The 19,419-nt window shown below is 32.9% G+C and overlaps 1 protein-coding gene and 3 non-coding genes across 4 annotated transcripts; all 4 read left to right on the plus strand.

Moving 5' to 3' along the window:
- Positions 1-2,647: 2,647 nt before the first annotated feature.
- LOC125497227 (small nucleolar RNA snoR2/U65) lies at positions 2,648-2,803 on the plus strand. The gene has a single exon (XR_007273859.1). It is a non-coding gene; the product is annotated as a small nucleolar RNA snoR2/U65 (small nucleolar RNA).
- Positions 2,804-3,037: 234 nt separating this feature from the next.
- On the plus strand, positions 3,038-3,160 carry LOC125497237 (small nucleolar RNA SNORD14). Its single transcript, XR_007273866.1, has one exon. It is a non-coding gene; the product is annotated as a small nucleolar RNA SNORD14 (small nucleolar RNA).
- Positions 3,161-3,458: 298 nt separating this feature from the next.
- On the plus strand, positions 3,459-3,580 carry LOC125497236 (small nucleolar RNA SNORD14). Its single transcript, XR_007273865.1, has one exon. It is a non-coding gene; the product is annotated as a small nucleolar RNA SNORD14 (small nucleolar RNA).
- A 5,083-nt stretch (positions 3,581-8,663) lies between these two features.
- LOC104907765 (protein ECERIFERUM 26-like) lies at positions 8,664-12,370 on the plus strand. Its single transcript, XM_010696753.4, has 2 exons — positions 8,664-9,223; positions 11,025-12,370. Exons 1-2 carry the CDS (start codon positions 8,771-8,773, stop codon positions 12,000-12,002), a joined length of 1,431 nt encoding a protein of 476 aa, XP_010695055.1. The 5' UTR covers positions 8,664-8,770; the 3' UTR covers positions 12,003-12,370.
- Positions 12,371-19,419: the final 7,049 nt, after the last annotated feature.

Consider the following 19,419-nt stretch of genomic DNA (forward strand, 5'->3'; position numbering starts at 1 on the left):
CTAAACATGATACTACATACAATTTATAGAATAAAATAATAAACATAACAACTGCAGATGACTCTTACTGAACTAGACTCTAACTTTTTTTCTTCTTTAAATGGAATAGTTATTGGACGAGTTGACTATACTGAAATAGGAAATACGGTCATGACTCCGTAAACAGAATGACCTACGATATCGAGGAACCTTTGAACTAAAGAGGAATGGTGATCAATCCAACCTCGAGAATACATATCACGGCGGACTATGTACTCCAACCCTTAGTGTCCAACTCTAGACGTGCACCAGTCTAAAGTCTATAACTATTCTCGTTTCACTTTACGTTGCATTCATTTTATACTTGTGTTGACACCAACCAAGCACATAATACTCACAACTACTAATCACATAACATCAACAAACTCCTTTTTAATCTTAGAATTAATAAGTGTTCACAACTTACATCCAAGACTCTTTTAACTTCTTTTATTCTTTACTAACTTGCCTGTTGAACCTAGCCAACAGTAAACTGTACCTTTATAGGTATAACTCAAAATTACCAAATAAGATCCTCGGTTCTTATAAGATAAATAGATAAACTCAAAGAATCCATGATTCCAATTTACTTACATTAATTCACTCACGAATTAATACCAAACTAAACTTAGTTGCTTGCATCAAACTTCCATACAAACAAGTCATACTTAAACATATTCTTAGTTTACATGTAGCATACAAGCAAATAACATGTAAAGCCATCTCAGTAACATATATATGAACTACAAGGTCCTATACATGATACTACAAATTAAAAACATCCCTAGACATGTTTCTAACCATTTAGCACGTAGACTATGTACGTACCTGTATAAACGTAACGGTAGGCCACTTTTAAGCACTAAAAGTCCCTACAGTGAATTCTCCGCCTAAAACAACCAAGAAATCGAGTAAATACTTGTACTAAAAAAATACAGCAACTTTAAAACGTCCCAAACCCTTCTAAACTTCTTTAAAAATCGTTTTTATAATTTAAACTCTCATTATTTTTAATCCCTAGTATAGATAAACTATTCTAGTGATTAAAAACCATTAAAAACCTTAAAATATTAACTTTCTGAATTTCCAGCAACTATAAAATTTTCTAAACCTTCTGAAAATATTTTAAATGAATATAAAAATCGTATTCCAATCAAAATCATATTCATACTCTAAATATACGATTTCTAGTGATTTAAAACCCTAAAAATCACATCTTTCATGATTAAAACTAAAAATAATAAATCTGAAAATTTTCTTTTATACATATGATCCGAAAAATATATATTTCATAATAAAAATAATAACTCAAATCGAAATCATGCAAATAATAATAAAATAACAATAAAAATTAGAACTTTAATGGAATCTTAAAGGAGAAGTAAAGAAAACAACCAAAATAAGAGGAGGAAGAAGGGCGCCGGACTGAACAGCAGCAAGGACCGGCGGCAGCAGCTTTTTGGCTTAAAAATATGTTTGTGACGTTTCTTGTTCAACAAGAAACGTTACTTAGCGAAGAAGAAACAATTTTTGAGAGAAAGATGAAAGTCACGCTCAAGAGGAAGAGGAGAGAGAAAATGTCGAGTGGGAGAGGAAGGCTCAAGATCACGTGCAAGTGAGGAGAGAGAAAATAAGTGTAGGGCAAAAATATTGGGTTTTAGGATATTTAAATAGGCTTAATCCTATTGGGCTTAGGAAAAAGGAATTCAATAATTAAAACAATAGGCTAATCTATTGGGCTTAGGAAAAGGAATTCAATAATTAAAACTTTGATGACTAACAAGATGGGCTTGTTAGGACTTTAGTCATCAAATTTCCTTTCCCTTTTTATTTCTTTTGGGCTTTCGATTCCATTAAGTTTCTTTTCAAATATACTTTTAATAATTAAACTCTTATTTAAAACACGCTTAATTAAAATATTACAAACTTTATTAAGCTTAGAAAAATATTTTTAGTTGACTTTTAAAATAGTCAACCCTTTTTAAAAGTCAAATCATTTTCCAAACTCATTTGGATTTAATATAATTACATAAATAACTTAATATATTTATGAAAATCCTTTAAAAATGTGGGGGATTACAGTAATAATGAGTTTTTAAATATAAGCATGATCTGATCTGGTCTGAACTTATTTTTTCTGATCTGAACTTATTTTTTCTGATCTGATCTGATATGATTAAATCTGAAATAAACAAAAATAAGGTGAACTGAACATAGCTAAGTCCTTAATGATTACTCAAACATTTTCCATAAAATAATTGATGATCCCAAATTTGGGATCATCCATTGACTATGGTCTAAAACCTTGTTAACCAACGGCTCTCCAATTAGGGTTTTTCCAAACGTCGCCCCCTATTAATTCCCCTTTCCTCCCATCCCAGTATCTCTCATCTGGCCCTTCCTCTCCACAATCTTCTAGGGTTTAGGATTCTCAATCAATTTTCAATTCAACCCCATTACAATTCCCTCCAATGAGTAGCAATTAGCACTTCCTATGTTAAATTCCTGTAGCTCAACCCAGCTCCGCCGTTAATTCCTTCTTGCGCCGTTGCATTTACGCTGTCTGATTCTGGTTTTTCGATTCTTTCTGTCTCCTCATTTCTGTTGTTTTTTTTTTATATATTTAAACGGTCCGATGCCACGTCGTTTATAGCACAATAGCCATGATTTGCGATGCTATGATTGGTACCAACATCAAATTTTTATTAATATTTCGCATTTTGATAGGAACCCGTTAATCTTATTTTCCGATGATTAAACGGAGCCGTTTCTTGCGATTACAGTTTTCCTTTTTTTTTTTTTTTTATAATTATGTGGCCAGTGATGAAATAACTAAAAACAAATGTTGGAATTACCGTCTGATATTTACATTGATGTTATACTCTTTCTGAGGCTGCTTTATAATATATACTAGCCTTATATGCTCAATATGTGCTATTTATCTTATATGCATGCGCAATGTGTGTGAAAACATATAGAAAGTTCGTGTTATTTATTCTAAATTCTAAATAAAAAAAGAGGTTGATGATGATAAAATATAAGGCTTGTTTCTCAAGACATTCGCAGTGGCCGACTAAGAGCTTTCGTCTGCGCAGACTTGAGAGCTTATGCTGCTTTTATCCTTCCTTGGATGTCTGAAACCTCTTTATTATTTTTGTTTTTATTTTCTGATTTTTTTGGGTTTTAATTATATATATATCCGTTTTTGGTAAATATGGTAATTGAATTGGTGCGGTTAAATCAAATGTTATTCATATTCAAATTTACCATAATTAATGATGTGTTTGTGACACTTTGTTTACAAGATGGTAGTAAAATAGCATTTGTGCATCTCTGTTTTAGTAGAACATTAAAATTTTCCCTCAAATTTGTTAGAACGGTTGAATAACTGGTTGAATGCAGTGTTTTTAATGAAATGATGAGTACAAGTTGTAGAAAGTGGTCCATGATGATAAATTTTAAGGCTTGTTTCTCAAAACATTCGCAGTGGCCGTCCAAGAGCTTTCGTCTGCGCAGACTTGAGAGCTAATGCTGTTTTATCCTTCCTTGGATGTCTGAGACCTCTTATATAACTTGTATCTCGTTGTTCAGGGATCAGGATCATGAAAATTGAAATACCAAATCTTTTTTGTTTGAATCATTCATTCAATGGCTTGAAACACGTTTGAATATTATACTTTCTATTGTGAAAGTAGTTTGGACAATTATTACTCTTATGTTCATTTGCACTTGTTCATTTGATGTTTCCCGATGGTGATTGAGTTTAAGATCCTTTTGGTTCATTGCTCAAGTTATTTTGGTGTTGAACCTTTCCGAAATCGCAAGAAATCAACCACAGTGCTGAACCTTTCTTAAACTGTATGATCATACTATATTGGACTCAACTCAAAGAGATCATGTATGATAAAGTAGGAAAAATGGATCAAAATTACTTGATGATTATTGTTTGGAAGACTCTTTTGTTTTATTACCTAAACTTCTCGTGGTAATTTGTATACAATGTGACTCCACTCGTTCTATCTATGGCTGTACAATTTTCTGCATTTATTGCAATAGAGGTGCATAATGGTTTTATGTTTATGTAAATTTGTGTCGATTTTAATTATTACTAGTAGAAGAGGTTGATGATGCTGATTCTTAAGGCTGGTTCCTCATAAAATTTGCAGTGGTGTCCAAGAGCTGTCGTCTGCTGGGACCTGGGAGCTTATGCTTTTTTTGTTCTTCCTTGGATGTCTAAGACCCCTGCTACTATTTGTATCTATGATCTATCCTAGGAGCTGAATAATATTTCAAATAACATATGTAGTTATGTCGATTCTTGAAAATCTGACAAATTTTACAATTTCATATCGAGATGTGATTGCAAATACTATGATTATTATTGTGAAAGTGGTTAAAACAATTATGTATTAAAGGAAGAATAGTCATGACTCACGAGTTATGACTTTTGCTTTACAGGGCACAAATGCTGTTGATTTTGAGAGAATTGCTAGCGTTTCGACTCTGATTAATAAGCGTTTGTTTCATGGGTACTATTCAATTATTGGTGGTCAGTTGCCATGTCTTTGATAGCATAAAATAATGATTTCCAATGTGTTTGGATCCTCTAGAGTTATAAAATAACTCTACAAGGTAGAGTTTGAGCTAGGGGTGTTAACGAGCCGAACCGAGACCGAACCTGACTAGGCTCGGCTCGGCTCGAAAACATATTTTATTAGGCTCAGCTCGAGCTCGAAGCTCGTCGAGCCTAAAATATTGGGCTCGTCTCGAGCTCGAACCCAAAAATTAGAGCTCGGCTCGAGCAGCCCAAATTTCACTTTCAACCAAAGTTAGTATCATAAGCCCAAATATTTGATAATTCAAAGGCCCATTCTCTAAACAATTGTTGTTAGCAAAGGCCAAACAAATAGCTGCTGTAGGGTAGGGATGGGCATGGGTCCAGGACCCTACCTGGACCCTGTTGGACCCGACCCTAATTTAAGGGTCTGGGTCCAACTTTTTCAGACCCTAAGGGTCCGGGTCTGGGTCCAAATGAATTTTTTAGGGTCCAGGTCTTAAAATTTTGGACCCAGACCCGACCCTTAGACCCTAAACTTATTTAATATATACATTTTAACTTTTTTAAAAAAAAAACAAACTGATTTTCTAAAAGACTAAGACCTAACTATAACACCAAAAAACCCATTCTGAACTCTTATGTAAGTTGTGTTTGTTTCGTTTTTTTCAGTTTATATGTTTGTGTTTTTGTTTCGTTTTTTTTTCAGTTTATATGTTTGTGAATTGTGTTTGTTTCGTTTTTTTTTTTTGTTTATAAGTTTGTGCTTGTGTTTATTTCGTTTTTTTCAATTTATATGTTTGTGTTTATTTCATGCGAATTCTTATGTTTGTTTCATGCGATTTTTTATGTTTGTTTCATGCGAATTTCAGATGATTATTGATATTAATAATGCTGAAAATTTTGCAAAATAAAGAATTTAGGCCTGGACCCTCCAGACCCTCTAGACCCTCCCGACCCTAAGGGTCTGGGTCAGGGTCCAATTTTTTCAGACCCTTAGGGTCCGGGTCTGGGTCTGCAAAAAAATTTAGGGTCCGGGTCTAGGGTCTAGCTGGACCCGACCCAGACCCTACCCTTGCCCATCCCTACTGTAGGGAAATATTAGCTGAAGGATTTACTTTTATAGAGTGTGAAGCATTTTCCTCACGTTAACCTGTCGATGTGGGATGCATATTGCATCTGTGATCTGCCACATTCTTTTTTACGGTAGTTGAACATTTGCTACTAACTTGCCTACTTCCTTTTCTTTATCTTATGCAGTTTACTTTTTCTATTTTCTTTTTTTTTCTTTTTCTATTTTCATTTCTAATATTTCTTTCCTTTTTCTTTTTTCTGATTTTTATCCATTTCTTTTTTAAAAAAACTTAAAGACTACTACATTTTCTTTTATTTTTATGTGCTCTAAGTATTTAACAAGTGATTTTTCAATCATACATTTCTAACAATTAATTTATTTGCTCTCAAATAAATTCGATTACTCGACTACATTCACTTTTTATATACAAATTTGACTAAGTACAAAAATTATTATGTAGTATTTGAACTACTTGTTATTCTCTTTGTAAACTATCTAATTATCAATTCCTTATACTTTTTTAGTTAATAAATAAGTAATTAAGAAATTAATTGGCAAAGTTGTGTGTTTGAGGTATTATAGTTAAATTTCCCCATTTTTTAAATAAAGTAAAAGTGCTACATATGCCAAAAAGATAGATGGTGTGTGAAGTAAAAATAATATAATGAAATCTAATAGCTGGCATGAACAATATAAACTTTGAGCTTAACTTGGTTCTCATTATCGATATGTGTGTTATAAAATTATTGTTTGATACTGCCTCATTATACTCAATATGTTCTTATTAGATGGTTTGTTCAAGACCCTCAAACTTAAAATATTGGATCCACCTCAACCCCTAGTTGTCCCAAACCATGAAGCGAAAAAGTATACAAGTGGGAATTTAGCGGGCTATATCTACTTTGTTATTCAAATCAAAATCACAACTTTGAAAATATTTACTACTAACATGACAACTTTTAACCATGATTATTAAATAATATTTTTTTTTTTTATTATATTAAACATTGATGAAATATTTTTAGTAATAAAAAAATTATCGAGCCTGTTTGCGAGCTTTCGAGCCGAGCTTAAGGTAGCTCAGGCTTGGCTCGTTAAGTTCTCGAGCCGATCCCGAACTCGAGTCGAGCCCTCTCGAGCCGAGCTTTGACCGAGCTTTGACCGAGCCGAGCTCGAACAGTTTGCGAGCCACCCTGGCTCATTAACACCCCTAGTTTGAGCAATATCAACCATTGAATAAAAAATCAATGGTTCATATATTCTCTTTCCAAAATTCCCCCTATTTTATCTCATCAAAATCTACTCCTAAATCTTTCCATTCCACCAATATGAGCCCTTGATTTTAAAATGTATGGCTCAGATACAACTCTACCTTGTAGAGTTTCACGAAAACTCTGGAGGATCCGGACTCTGATGCGATACTACGATTGACACCAAGAATAAATTTTTACAATGATTTGCATTTGGTAGGAACTTGTTGATCTATTTTGATGATTAAATGGAGTTCTCTTTTTGCTATTACAATTCTTTTCCAAGAATGAGTTGGTTTATCTCGATTATATTTTGTAGCCTAAGCCAATAATGAAATAAGTTTAAACAAAATGTTTGAATTACCGGATGATAAAGTTTGGCCAATGGCTGTCTGAGTGCTTTGCTCTACGTAGACTTGAGAGCTAACATATATTGATATAAGATTGAGCTTTTCCTTGCTCATAATCTCCAGAGTCTAGAATTTTTCACTCGATCTATGCATGCAAATATGCAGTATAAGGTCTAAAAGTTGTATATCCTAACTAGTCTATGGAAAATGATTCAGAATTGCCTTTATAGAATGTGGTTATAAACCTATTTGATTTTAGTCAAATATCATATGTGAAAACTTTCCCTGATGAGGAACACATTTTTGCTATGTTACTAATACTTGTACTTGCTCTGCTATTTTGCGCTTAGGAAGAAGTGTGGGGCATAAAACAAAAAAGAGAAAAAGGATGCCAATTAATCTCATTCGTCATTAAAAAATCTCAATTCCATGATTAAAAAAATAACTATGTATTATCCAAATATATATCGTTTCTTAAATTCTTAACCACAAAGGTAGTGGTATTGAAAAAAACCCTAGCCCTCTCTTTTTTCTCTCTAAAACCCTAGCCTCCTCTACTCCTTCATCAGTTAGGGGCTGCCATGGATGATTTTATCCATGGTAAGCCCCTTTTGCGCTTTTATTTTCAGTTTTTATTTCATTTTCTTGTTTTGTTGAATAAATTAGTATCTCTTTATGAGATTTTTTCAAACCCTATTATGGGGTTTTTAGTCTGTTGTGGAGATCTCCTTCTCCCCCTATGGGAGTTGTGAGTGTAATTTTTTTGTTTTTAGGTATGAGAAATTGTTCTTATTGGTTGAAGTTCGAGACTCAATAGGAAGGTATTGAAATCTCGGATGCGGTTAACATGGTTCGATCAAGAATGCTCTTCCCAAATTATGTCAGAATGATAGACTTCCCCATCAATAACTGTTTGATTCAGCAAATACAAGGGGGCAGCGCTGTATTGCTCGATTTGGTTCATTATAGTTTCTTCGAAGACGAATTTGATTTAATCTTGTTTAATTGTATCTTATTTTTCTTTAATATCTATTGTAGATGCTATTTGGCCTTCAATTAATAAAATTTCTCTTTCAAAAAAAAAACCACAAAACTTAATAAATATACAAAGTTGCAAAATCACAGATTAATTTCAAGTATTTCATCTCAATATTTCCTAATTAATTTCCATTGTGATGTTGATTTATCTCAACTTTTTTCCGAAAATGAACTATCCGTGCATTACACCAACTAACTTCATCTTAAACTCAGAGTCAACCCAACTAGTCCTTTTACTCATGAGGCGATAGACGTACATTAAAATGAAACCCATAATATTAAATGCTATTTGTATCTTTAATTCCACAATCTACACAACCAATACCTTCCCTCCTTAAATGCTTCAATCCACCCTTACTATTTAAGCAAAACCACAAGGTTCAACTCCATACATTACATAAAAAAAAACAATCACGTTAAAAAAAATCCCTCCTTTTTTTTTTATTTTCTTTTACAAACTTTCATAATTTGCCAAAAAAAAATAATGGCAAGTGAAAATGAAAATGAAAATGAAAATGAAAATGAGGAAAATAATAGTATTGTTGCAGTGCACTCAGTGTTAACCGTGGTATCAAGTATTCCAGTTAACCCATCAGATAAGACCTGCCCGTTGACCGTAGTTGACCGGGCAATGGGGCAGCATTCCCTCCACGTCATCTTTTATTTCCGGTCCGGTTCACTGGACTTTGACGGTATTAGACCTGCTATAAATGAGGTTCTTTCTATGTACCCTAATGTCACGGGACGGTTAGCTAAGGACGATGACAGTAATTGGGTGATTAAGTGCACTGATGCTGGAATGCGGGTGCATCGTGCTAAGGTGGAGACTAGTGTTGATGAGTGGCTCAGATCTGCTTCTGCTGATGATGAGAGATATCTCTCTGTTTACCAAGAGTTACCTGATGATCCTAAATATTGGTCACCTTTTCGTATGAAGGTAATTATATCTCTGTTTTTAAAGGCTAAATTATTGTTTTGACCCTCACAATGTTTGAATTTGTGTCCATATTAATATTCTAAGATGTGTAATATTGGGATTTTATGTCATATATTAACATTACAAGGGACTTGTTTATGTATATTTTGGTGTTATTTATGAGTTCATCTTACTTGAGTATTTACCTCTTCTTAGTTATCTCAAACTTATTCGATGTTTTGACGTGGTACTTAAATAAATGCTTTTAATACCCGCTTAATTGAACTTCAAACCTCATACATTTTGGTCGATACAAAGGTCAGACTCCTAACATTTGGGAGATAAAAATGATCCGGCCTTCTTATATTGTAATTTAAACTCGTATCAATCTAAAGAGTATATTACATAATAAAAATTTAGAGTTTATTGATTTTTTTATCTTTCAAATTAATGGCTGATTGGTCAATTTTCAACAAGGAAGGATGTAAGGAAATCTATGTATCTTTTTACGTTTTTTATGTAGCAATATTTAGTGATATCTAGAGTCGCACACATGTAATAATGATACCAGGTATGGTTTGATCTAGTGGTAAAAGTTTATATTTCACCACCACAGATATGTTGGATCAAAGTCTAATAGAGAGATTTTGGAAATGGAGATTCCCCTTATTTATTTCTTCTATCTTTAAGGAGCTTCATTTGTACCGTTGAACCAAATTAACTTGTACGAAGTTTTCATTTAATACAACAATTTTGCCTTTATTCTAGAGAAAAGGAGAGTTATACCTTAACGAGGGAAAATGAAATCCAGCAATTTGAGAAAATTAACAAACTTTAATTATGTTGCCAACTTCCAACCACCCAACTAGAACACTCCCATCGGTTTCATCATAATAGTTGCCCACTGATTTATTTACTAATATACTGTTAAATTATAAAATTAATAAGGTATTTCAAGAAAAAAGTCTAAAGTTTTGTCGGTCTTCTTAAAGCAAAATTGTTTTTGTGTCAACTTGGTATAAAATCTAGATTTGGAAAATAGTCCAAATTTATTGTTACATTTTCCAGATTTGTACACCGTGTGTCTCATTTGTTCTTCCTATAATTGAACTATTTCTTAAACTGTGCCAAGCACATATGGCGTCAAGTTAGGAATTTTAACCATGTAATGGATAACAATTGCTAACTTTCAAACGTCGAAAGACAAAGGAAAACTAAATCTTATTGATAGAAGAAATTAGCTTAACAGATTGAACATGAACTTTCTCTAACAGCTTCTTGAAGATACATTTGGAGTTTGGACAGACACTCATTCAAATCCTTCAAACAAGAGCTGATAGTACCTAATTGGATCATAAAAGCTGTTACAGTTGTCTGAAAGAGGTATCCTTAAAAAATAATTGATGGTCCTACGATTGAGATTGTTGGAACTCATCATGGAAATAGCTCAACTATTAACTAACAATTGCATTTATCTCTCAAAAGGATAAAACTTTACGGTACTCCCTCCGTTTCAAAATATCAAACATTCACTCTTTACCAATATTTACTTTGATCACAAATATCCCTCATAATAGGATAAATAAAACTATAAAAATTAATACCATTGGATTCGTCTTGAAAAATACTATAATAATATTATTTTTTAAAATTTTCTATCAACATATATTGAGAGCAATTAACAGTCAAAATTCGACTTCGAAAATCGTGTGTGTTTTATATTTTGAAACAGAGGGAGTACAATTATATTTTGATAAAGGAAACAAAGGTAATAATAGGTGGTGATGGAAATGTAGTTGAGCTCTTTTCTCTATTGATGCAGGTAACTGACTTTGAAGGTGGTGGAACAGCCATATCATTAAGTTGCCCTCATATGCTTGCTGATCCTATCAGTATGACTCTACTCATCAAGTCATGGACTGAAGCTTACCACCATGATGTTGTTGTCCACCCCCCATTCCTTCATCCTCACGCTCTCAATATACCGCACACCTTCACCACTCCTCTTCCGAATACTACCTCACCTTCTTACTATCTTTCCAAGTCCAAAACATCATATCCTAATCCCAAAGTTAAAATGGCATCAGCAACCTTCGACTTCTCCAATTTAGCAATCAAACAATTTCTTGTCAAAAACTGTTCTGTTCTTCCTGATGCGACCCCATTTGATTTGTTAACCGCGCTCTTTTGGACAAGTATTGCAAAACTCAAGGCTCAGACTGATGACCTTAAACAGTCTATCTCAATCTGTATGGACATGAGGAAGCGTTTGCGCGCTGCCTTGCCATATGGTTACTTTGGCAATGCCTTGCACTTCTCTCAGTTGACAGTAAATGGTAACAAGATCAGCAACAAAGGAGATATAGGACAGGTGGCTGAACTTGTGCACCGGCATGTAGTAGGGCTCAAGGATGAGGAGTTTTGGTCTGCTGTAGATTGGCTCAACTCTAGGAAGGATGATCAGGGGAAGTTTCTTCCTCCTTTTAGGATGTACGGTCCTGAGCTTACATTCGTTAACATGGAGAGCATGATTGCCCCCATTGGGCTCAACATGAATGAAGCTCAGCCATTGATGTATGGGGTGGAGTTCATGAAAGATCAGAAGCCTGTACATGTGTCATATCACGTCGAAAATGTGGAAGGTGAAGGGTTAATTTTGGTAATGCCTTCCCCTGAAGAAGAGCTAGCAAGGAGAGTGACAGTCACACTTCCTGAGGAAGAAATTGAAAAGCTATTGAAGGATGAAGTTATCCTAAGCTTAGACCCAATTCTGTTACTCAGTGGAAGAATACAAATCTAGATGCTCAGATATTCTTCTTCTTTAGTCATGTTCATCATGTGTTGTGTATGAACTACAAAACCATGAAGAAAATTCAAAGGGGAACTTCAGTCAATGTTATTCATATTCATGTACTTAGTGTTATTACATGTTCCGTGTTACGACATATTTATACTAGTCTTCTTTTGCACGCGATGCGTGCGTGGATTATTTTGGCGATTATTATCTTAATGTACTTTCGAAGAATGTAATTTACAATCATCATTAGTTCTAATTAAATATCATGTGGTGTAAATACAAAAATATAAAAATTACTTGATGAAGAAGTTGTTTTTTTTGGTATTTCTATTACTTGTTAATAAATGTTGGTATTGTCATTGTGTTTTAAATTTTAGGCAAAATTAAAACTTTATGTCTTTGATTTTGTAATTGATTTGAAAATTGCTTTATGTTAATATGCTCTTCAATCATAAATTTTTTCTTTCACTACACATAATTTTATGAAAGTTTATTTTAGCTACTTTGAACTTCTCTTGATATACATATTTTAAATTAAGAAGGGTTATGATTGAGGAAAATCTCAAAATCTTAATAGGTAACTATTTTTATTGAATGAAGGGTTATAAAGTCTTTTAAAAAAGTACACCATAACTTCCCCTTAACTTATATAATAGAGATAATTTTGGTAATGCCTTCCCCTGAACAAGAGCTTTTCAACTGGTCAAATACAATTTAAATTACATGATATATTCGGGTTGAATTTTCATGACCTTTGAGAAAAATCAGTTTTGAGCGTGATGTAATTGAGGTATATTGTTAGGACTCTATAGATTATAGGTATTAGGAATAAGATTATAATAGAAAAAGAATGAAAGAAGTACTTTATTTGTTTTCAATATCATTGATTAGTTCTCTTACCAAAAACAAATTAAACATTGTATGACTTGTTTCTAACAAAAGATAAAGAACGTGCATAGTACAGGTGTAAAAGAATTCGGAACTGCAATGATACGTAGACTCAATGATTTGTATTTAAAACCTGGTTATTAAGGAGATGTGAAGAGAGCCAGACCTAAGAAAAAGATGTTGTTAGAACCCAAGGTGACACTCAAGAAGGGGGGGTTGAATTGAGTGACGAAATTTGATCGATTTTCGCAAAACCTTTGTTATTGCACAGTGCCAGCCACTGTGCGAAATAATCGTAAACCTCTGATTTGAGTTTTTGCGAAAACTAAAACTTAAATTACGTATAATTTGATGCACAAACACAGAATATAACGTGGTTCAATCTCACCTCTGAGATCTACGTCCACACGAAACAAAACTCTTTATTTCTTTGAATCTTAAGATACCAACCTCTTGATACAATAAGACTCCCTCACTACTAACCCTAGTAGTGCTAACTAACTCTTAACTCTAAGAATTGACACTCTCTATAATAGTGAAATTACAGAAAGAAAGAATCCTCAAACGTGTGCTTCTTAGTCAAGCAATTAGAGGACAATTACACTCGTATATTCGTTACTTGAATCTGACTCAAACAGTGCTATACTCTGTGCGAAGGAAATAGTTTTCAGCTCTTAATATCTCCGATTTTTCTCTCTGAAAACTGAGATCTAAAAGTGAATTATAAATCCCTTTTATAAGACTTGGTTTGGACGAAAATCCTTCAAAAATATCTTTATCTTTTAATCCTTAATTTAAGGGATAAAACTCTCTTTTTAGAAAAACAAACTTTATCTTTTTCTATCTTTATCTTTAATCTCAAAAAGATAAGTTTTTTCTTATTAGATTTTCTTTTCAACTAAAATTCTGTTTTTATCAAAAAATATTTTCCAAATCCTTTTTGAAAACCAAATTACGTTGTTTACTAAAATTCTTTTCTAAAACTCGTTTTCATAAAATTATTTTCATAAAACACGTTTGTAAAAATATTTTTCTAAAACCACGTTTTTTATAAAATTCTTTTTCTAAAACATTTTTTATGAAAATCTTTTATCTTTTTTATAAACTAATTTCCTTTTTATATAGACATATAATATTAATACAATTATTTATTTTCTTAACTCTAAGAAAATAATAATTATACTAATTTTATATTTCTATATTTAGCACATAGTATATCACCTAATTCAAGCCTATTACATTTTTACACAAAGTAACTATTCTAAGGAACATATAAACTTGACTTCAATCTTGATTCTTCTTTTCTTCAAAGTCTTCATTTATTAATTCCTTTCTTCATGCATCTGTTTCAACTGTTACATACTTTCATACTAAATATATATATATTAATTTTCATCATCAAAACATAATATGTGCATAAACATAACATGTACATGCACAACAAATTCCCCCTTTTTGATGATGACAAACCATAAATATAATATTGTTAGATAATCACTTGTTCCCCCTCAAAGTATGCATCATTAATCACAACATAATATCATTCACATAAGTTTTCACAAGTAACTTGGTAACTAAGATAATTTCATTCAATAGTCTAAGTATTATACCCATCTTCCCCCTTTTGACATTATCAAAAAGGAGATCATCAACATGTTTAGCAAGTCAAAGTGAGATATAGCCGTAAAATAATTCAAGTAGCTCAAGCAATAAATACTAAGGATGCTGGTGCTATGTCATAATCCAACTCACAATCCGAAGTCATTAAGCAAAAATATAATCCAACTCACAATCCGAATTTATGAAGCAAGAAATAATCATGAAGGATCATGGTTAGTAGCTAAGAATGTAGATGGAGATAGGTAATGCAAGCTTAAAGATTTGAAATGGCAATTGGATCAACAAGTGCTTAAACCCTTTTTCATATTTTCAACTTTCGCAAATAAACATCTAAGACTTTCTTCACTGTGGCACTGTGTTGCACTGTGCCACTGTGCCACTGAACAATCTATTTCCTTTCAAATATAACTAATCTTCGGATATACGGAATCCAAAATAATGATTTTCAAACCTTTGATAATATTTTTTCTCTAGAAATTGAACTCTAAGATTTATCTAACACAAGTGTCTTACTCTTCTTTTCTTTCTCTCTCTCTCTTTTTTTTTTTTTTTTTTTTAAAGAGAGTCAGACCATACAATATTACTGAGTCAATCAATAAGATATCAAAGGTGAAATAAGTTAATTCGAACTCATTTTCTTCTAGATACATCTCATGGCACTGTGCCCGCACAGTATGAAACAGTACTTTCATTCTTTCAAGCATTAGTGTTTCTTCCAACCTTTTCATGTTCCCCCTTAACTAATGCGTCTTCTTCTTTCACCATCTTATCAATATGTCTATGCTCCATATACCATGAATCAAGATTAAAAGCACTTGTAGAACTTTGGATGAATGTGTGAAGAAAAGAAGGATAATAATAGGGAAATGAAGATAAGGTGAGATATATGAAAAAAAAATGATGAGGCACAAATGTCAAATTCATGAATAGAAAATCAGAATATTGGGCTAAAAATCAAGCTCGCTATAGGAGAAAGAATTTGCATTTCATAGCTCAAAAATTCGGCAACTTAGGATCATATAGCTTATTAGTTCGGCAACTTAGGATCATGACATTAGGACAGCATCATTAGACCATTACGAGTCCTTTTATATCAAGTGGACCTTTACTCACAAAGCTTCACCAAGACATGCATCAATACACTCTAATTAACATATTTAAAGGAGGACAATAGGCATAATACTCAACTAATTTCCAGAAATTAATCCCAAAGCCACGAGTTATCTTGTAAAAGGTTCATGCATGACATTCAACATAATTACCTTGATCACATAATTACTTTTCAAACCACTTACCACCATCACATTCTCTATGGAGTGTGTTAAAGATTTGCCGACATTTCAAATACCAATTTATCCCTTTTTATTAGTGCCAAATATAACACACCTCCATGGTAGGCTACTAGTGAGAGGAATTGAGATTTATCACTAGTCATATGTCTTGAGCAGCCTTTGTCAAGATACTATAGGCTGCTTCCTCTCACATTTGCCTGCAAAAGAATCACTTGTTAGTTTTAGGAACCCAGATTTGTTTGGGTCCCTTTTTCTTACGCTGAGCATCAAGTATGTCTTTCCTAACCCAGATTTGAGTAACACGTTTGATATTCTTTGCAATTTGATTTTTCTTTTTGTTGCAGTCGTCAATTAGATGACCATTATTTCCACAAAAATTGCAAATTAGATATTCAGGAAGGCCCACGTATTTTCTCTTTCGGAAGTCTCTCTCGTAGGTCCTTACACAGAGCCTGGCACTGTGCGGCTGATTAGTGTATCCTAATCCAGTTTTGTTCATGTTGTTTGTGGTGCTAGTTAAGTAGTTTAGAGCATTCATTCCGTTTGTCCATTTGTCATGCATCTTACGAGCAATGGAAAGTTGTGATTCTAAGAATTCGACTGAGGTATTTAGATCACTACTTCTTTTTCTGGAAATCTCTAAGTCTCTTTTAACCTTTTCAAGATCTTCTCTTAACTTAGCATCACTAGGCAGCATTGAAGGAACAATACTAGATTCCTGTCTTGAATTTTTAAGTTCAGTCAATTCGTTATTTAGTGTTTCAATCTGTTTTTCAAGACACGTTTTTTCAGTTTCACAAACAGTGGATGGCACTGTTCGATTTTTTATGTCATCAGCCAGGATTGTTTTTTCGTGTTTTAGTGTTTGTATCTCAATGTCTTGCTCATCAATCCTTTTCAACAATGTTTTATTTTCTTTCAATAAATCCTTATACTCTAACTCTAATCCAGTCTTTAGTTTGGTCAAATTTTTTATTTCCTTTTTCATGATATCAAAATTATCATTCATGTTTTGACAATCATCAATTACATTACCAAGTAGAGTGACAAGTTGACTTTTTGAAAAGAGAATGTAAGGTTTTAAGGAAGTTAGGCTTACCTCACTGTCTTCTACCTCTTCAAGAGGGTTCGAACTTTTAGCCATTAAGCATAGATGTGAGTCGTCCTTGCACAGTGCCGTCTTCAGTGTTGTCTGTACAGCATTCAGACATAATTTGTCCTCGTGGCACTGTGCCTGGCACTGATCCTCGTCAGAATCCGAGTCTCCCCAGACTGCCGCAATCATAGCTTTCTTGTACTCTTTCTTCGACTGCTCTCGTTTTTCCTTAGGCTTTTCTTCAATCCATAGAGGACATTCTTTAATCCTGTGATCGAACTCACCACACTTGAAACAACCAGAGTTAGTAGCACTTTTCTTAGGTTAGAAGTAGTGCCTTTACCTTTGAAGTTTCCACTTCTCTGAAGTTGTTGCTCCTGTTCTTTTTTAAGAAATTTTTGAAACTTTCTAGTTAGGACGCTACTTCTCATCACTTTCACTATCATCCGTTTCTACTTCAGTTTTTAAGGCCAACCCTTTATTCTTTGGTTCATTTGATTTAGGATCTAAAACAAGTTCATGGGTCATTAAAGAACCAATTAGTTGTTCTAGTGATAGTTTTGTTAGATCTTTAGCCTCTTGAATAGCAGTGATTTTGGGAAGCCATTTATTAGTCAAACTTCTTAACACTTTTCTAACTAAATCTTCAGAAGAATAGATTTTTCCTAAGGATCTTAGTTCATTAGTTATTAGTGTGAATCTGGTAAACATATCTTTAATAGATTCGTCCTTATTCATTGTGAACAATTCATATTCATGGACTAGTAAATCTATCCTAGATTGTTTTACCTCATTTGTACCTTCATGGGCCAATTCCAGTGTGTCCCAAATTTCCTTAGCTGTAGTGCATGCCGAAATCCTTGAATATTCATCAGATCCAATTCCAGATTGGAGAATACTCATAGCTTTGTAATTCTTTTCGGCTTTTCCATAGTCAACAGAATTGTACTGATCTTCTTCCTTGTCGATCAGCTTTCCTTCAGCATCTTTGACTTGAATAGGTAGAGGTCCAGTCTTTATGATTCTCCAGCATTCAAAATCAGAACCTTGAATGTAGATCCTCATCCTAGTCTTCCACCATCCATAATCCTTCCCGTTGAAAACAGGACACTTGGAATACCTGTCACGATAGTCATCTTGCGTGTTCATGATTTCTATTCTCTAGATGTGAGTCTTACGAGAATAACCTGCTCTGATACCACTTGTTAGAACCCAAGGTGACACTCAAGAAGGGGGGTTGAATTGAGTGACGAAATTTGATCGATTTTTGCAAAACCTTTGTTATTGCACAGTGCCAGCCACTGTGCGAAATAATCGTAAACCTCTGATTTGAGTTTTTGCGAAAACTAAAACTTAAATTACGTATAATTTGATGCAAACAAACATATAACGTGGTTCAATCTCACATCTGAGATCTACGTCCACACGAAACAAAACTCTTATTTCTTTGAATCTTAAGATACCAACCTCTTGATACAATAAGACTCCCTCACTACTAACCCTAGTAGTGCTAACCAACTCTTAACTCTAAGAATTGACACTCTCTATAATAGTGAAATTACAGAAAGAAAGAATCCTCAAACGTGTGCTTCTTAGTCAAGCAATTAGAGGACAATTACACTCGTATATTCGTTACTTGAATCTGACTCAAACAGTGCTATACTCTGTGCGAAAGAAATAGTTTTCAGCTCTTAATATCTCCGATTTTTCTCTCTGAAAACTTGAGATCTAAAAGTGAATTATAAATCCCTTTTATAAGACTTGGTTTGGACGAAAATCCTTCAAAAATATCTTTATCTTTTAATCCTTAATTTAAGGGATAAAACTCTCTTTTTAGAAAAACAAACTTTATCTTTTTCTATCTTTATCTTTAATCTCAAAAAGATAGTTTTTTCTTATTAGATTTTCTTTTCAACTAAAATTCTGTTTTTATCAAAAAATATTTTCCAAATCCCTTTTGAAAACCAAATTACGTTGTTTACTAAAATTCTTTTCTAAAACTCGTTTTCATAAATTATTTTCATAAAACACGTTTGTAAAAATATTTTTCTAAAACCACGTTTTTTTATAAAATTCTTTTTCTAAAACATTTTTTATGAAAATCTTTTATCTTATTTATAAACTAATTTCCTTTTTATATAGACATATAATATTAATACAATTATTTATTTTCTTAACTCTAAGAAATAATAATTATACTAATTTTATATTTCTATATTTAGCACATAGTATATCACCTAATTCAAGCCTATTACATTTTTACACAAAGTAACTATTCTAAGGAACATATAAACTTGACTTCAATCTTGATTCTTCTTTTCTTCAAAGTCTTCATTTATTAATTCCTTTCTTCATGCATCTGTTTCAACTGTTACATACTTTCATACTAAAATATATTATATATATTAATTTTCATCATCAAAACATAATATGTGCATAAACCATAACATGTACATGCACAACAGATGTGAACAAGGTTAGAGGTTTCAAAGAAGAATAGAAGATCTAACAAGTGGGTCAATCT

The sequence above is a fragment of the Beta vulgaris genome, chromosome 4 (assembly GCF_026745355.1).
Source record: "Beta vulgaris subsp. vulgaris cultivar EL10 chromosome 4, EL10.2, whole genome shotgun sequence".
Classification (NCBI taxonomy): Eukaryota; Viridiplantae; Streptophyta; class Magnoliopsida; order Caryophyllales; family Amaranthaceae; genus Beta; species Beta vulgaris.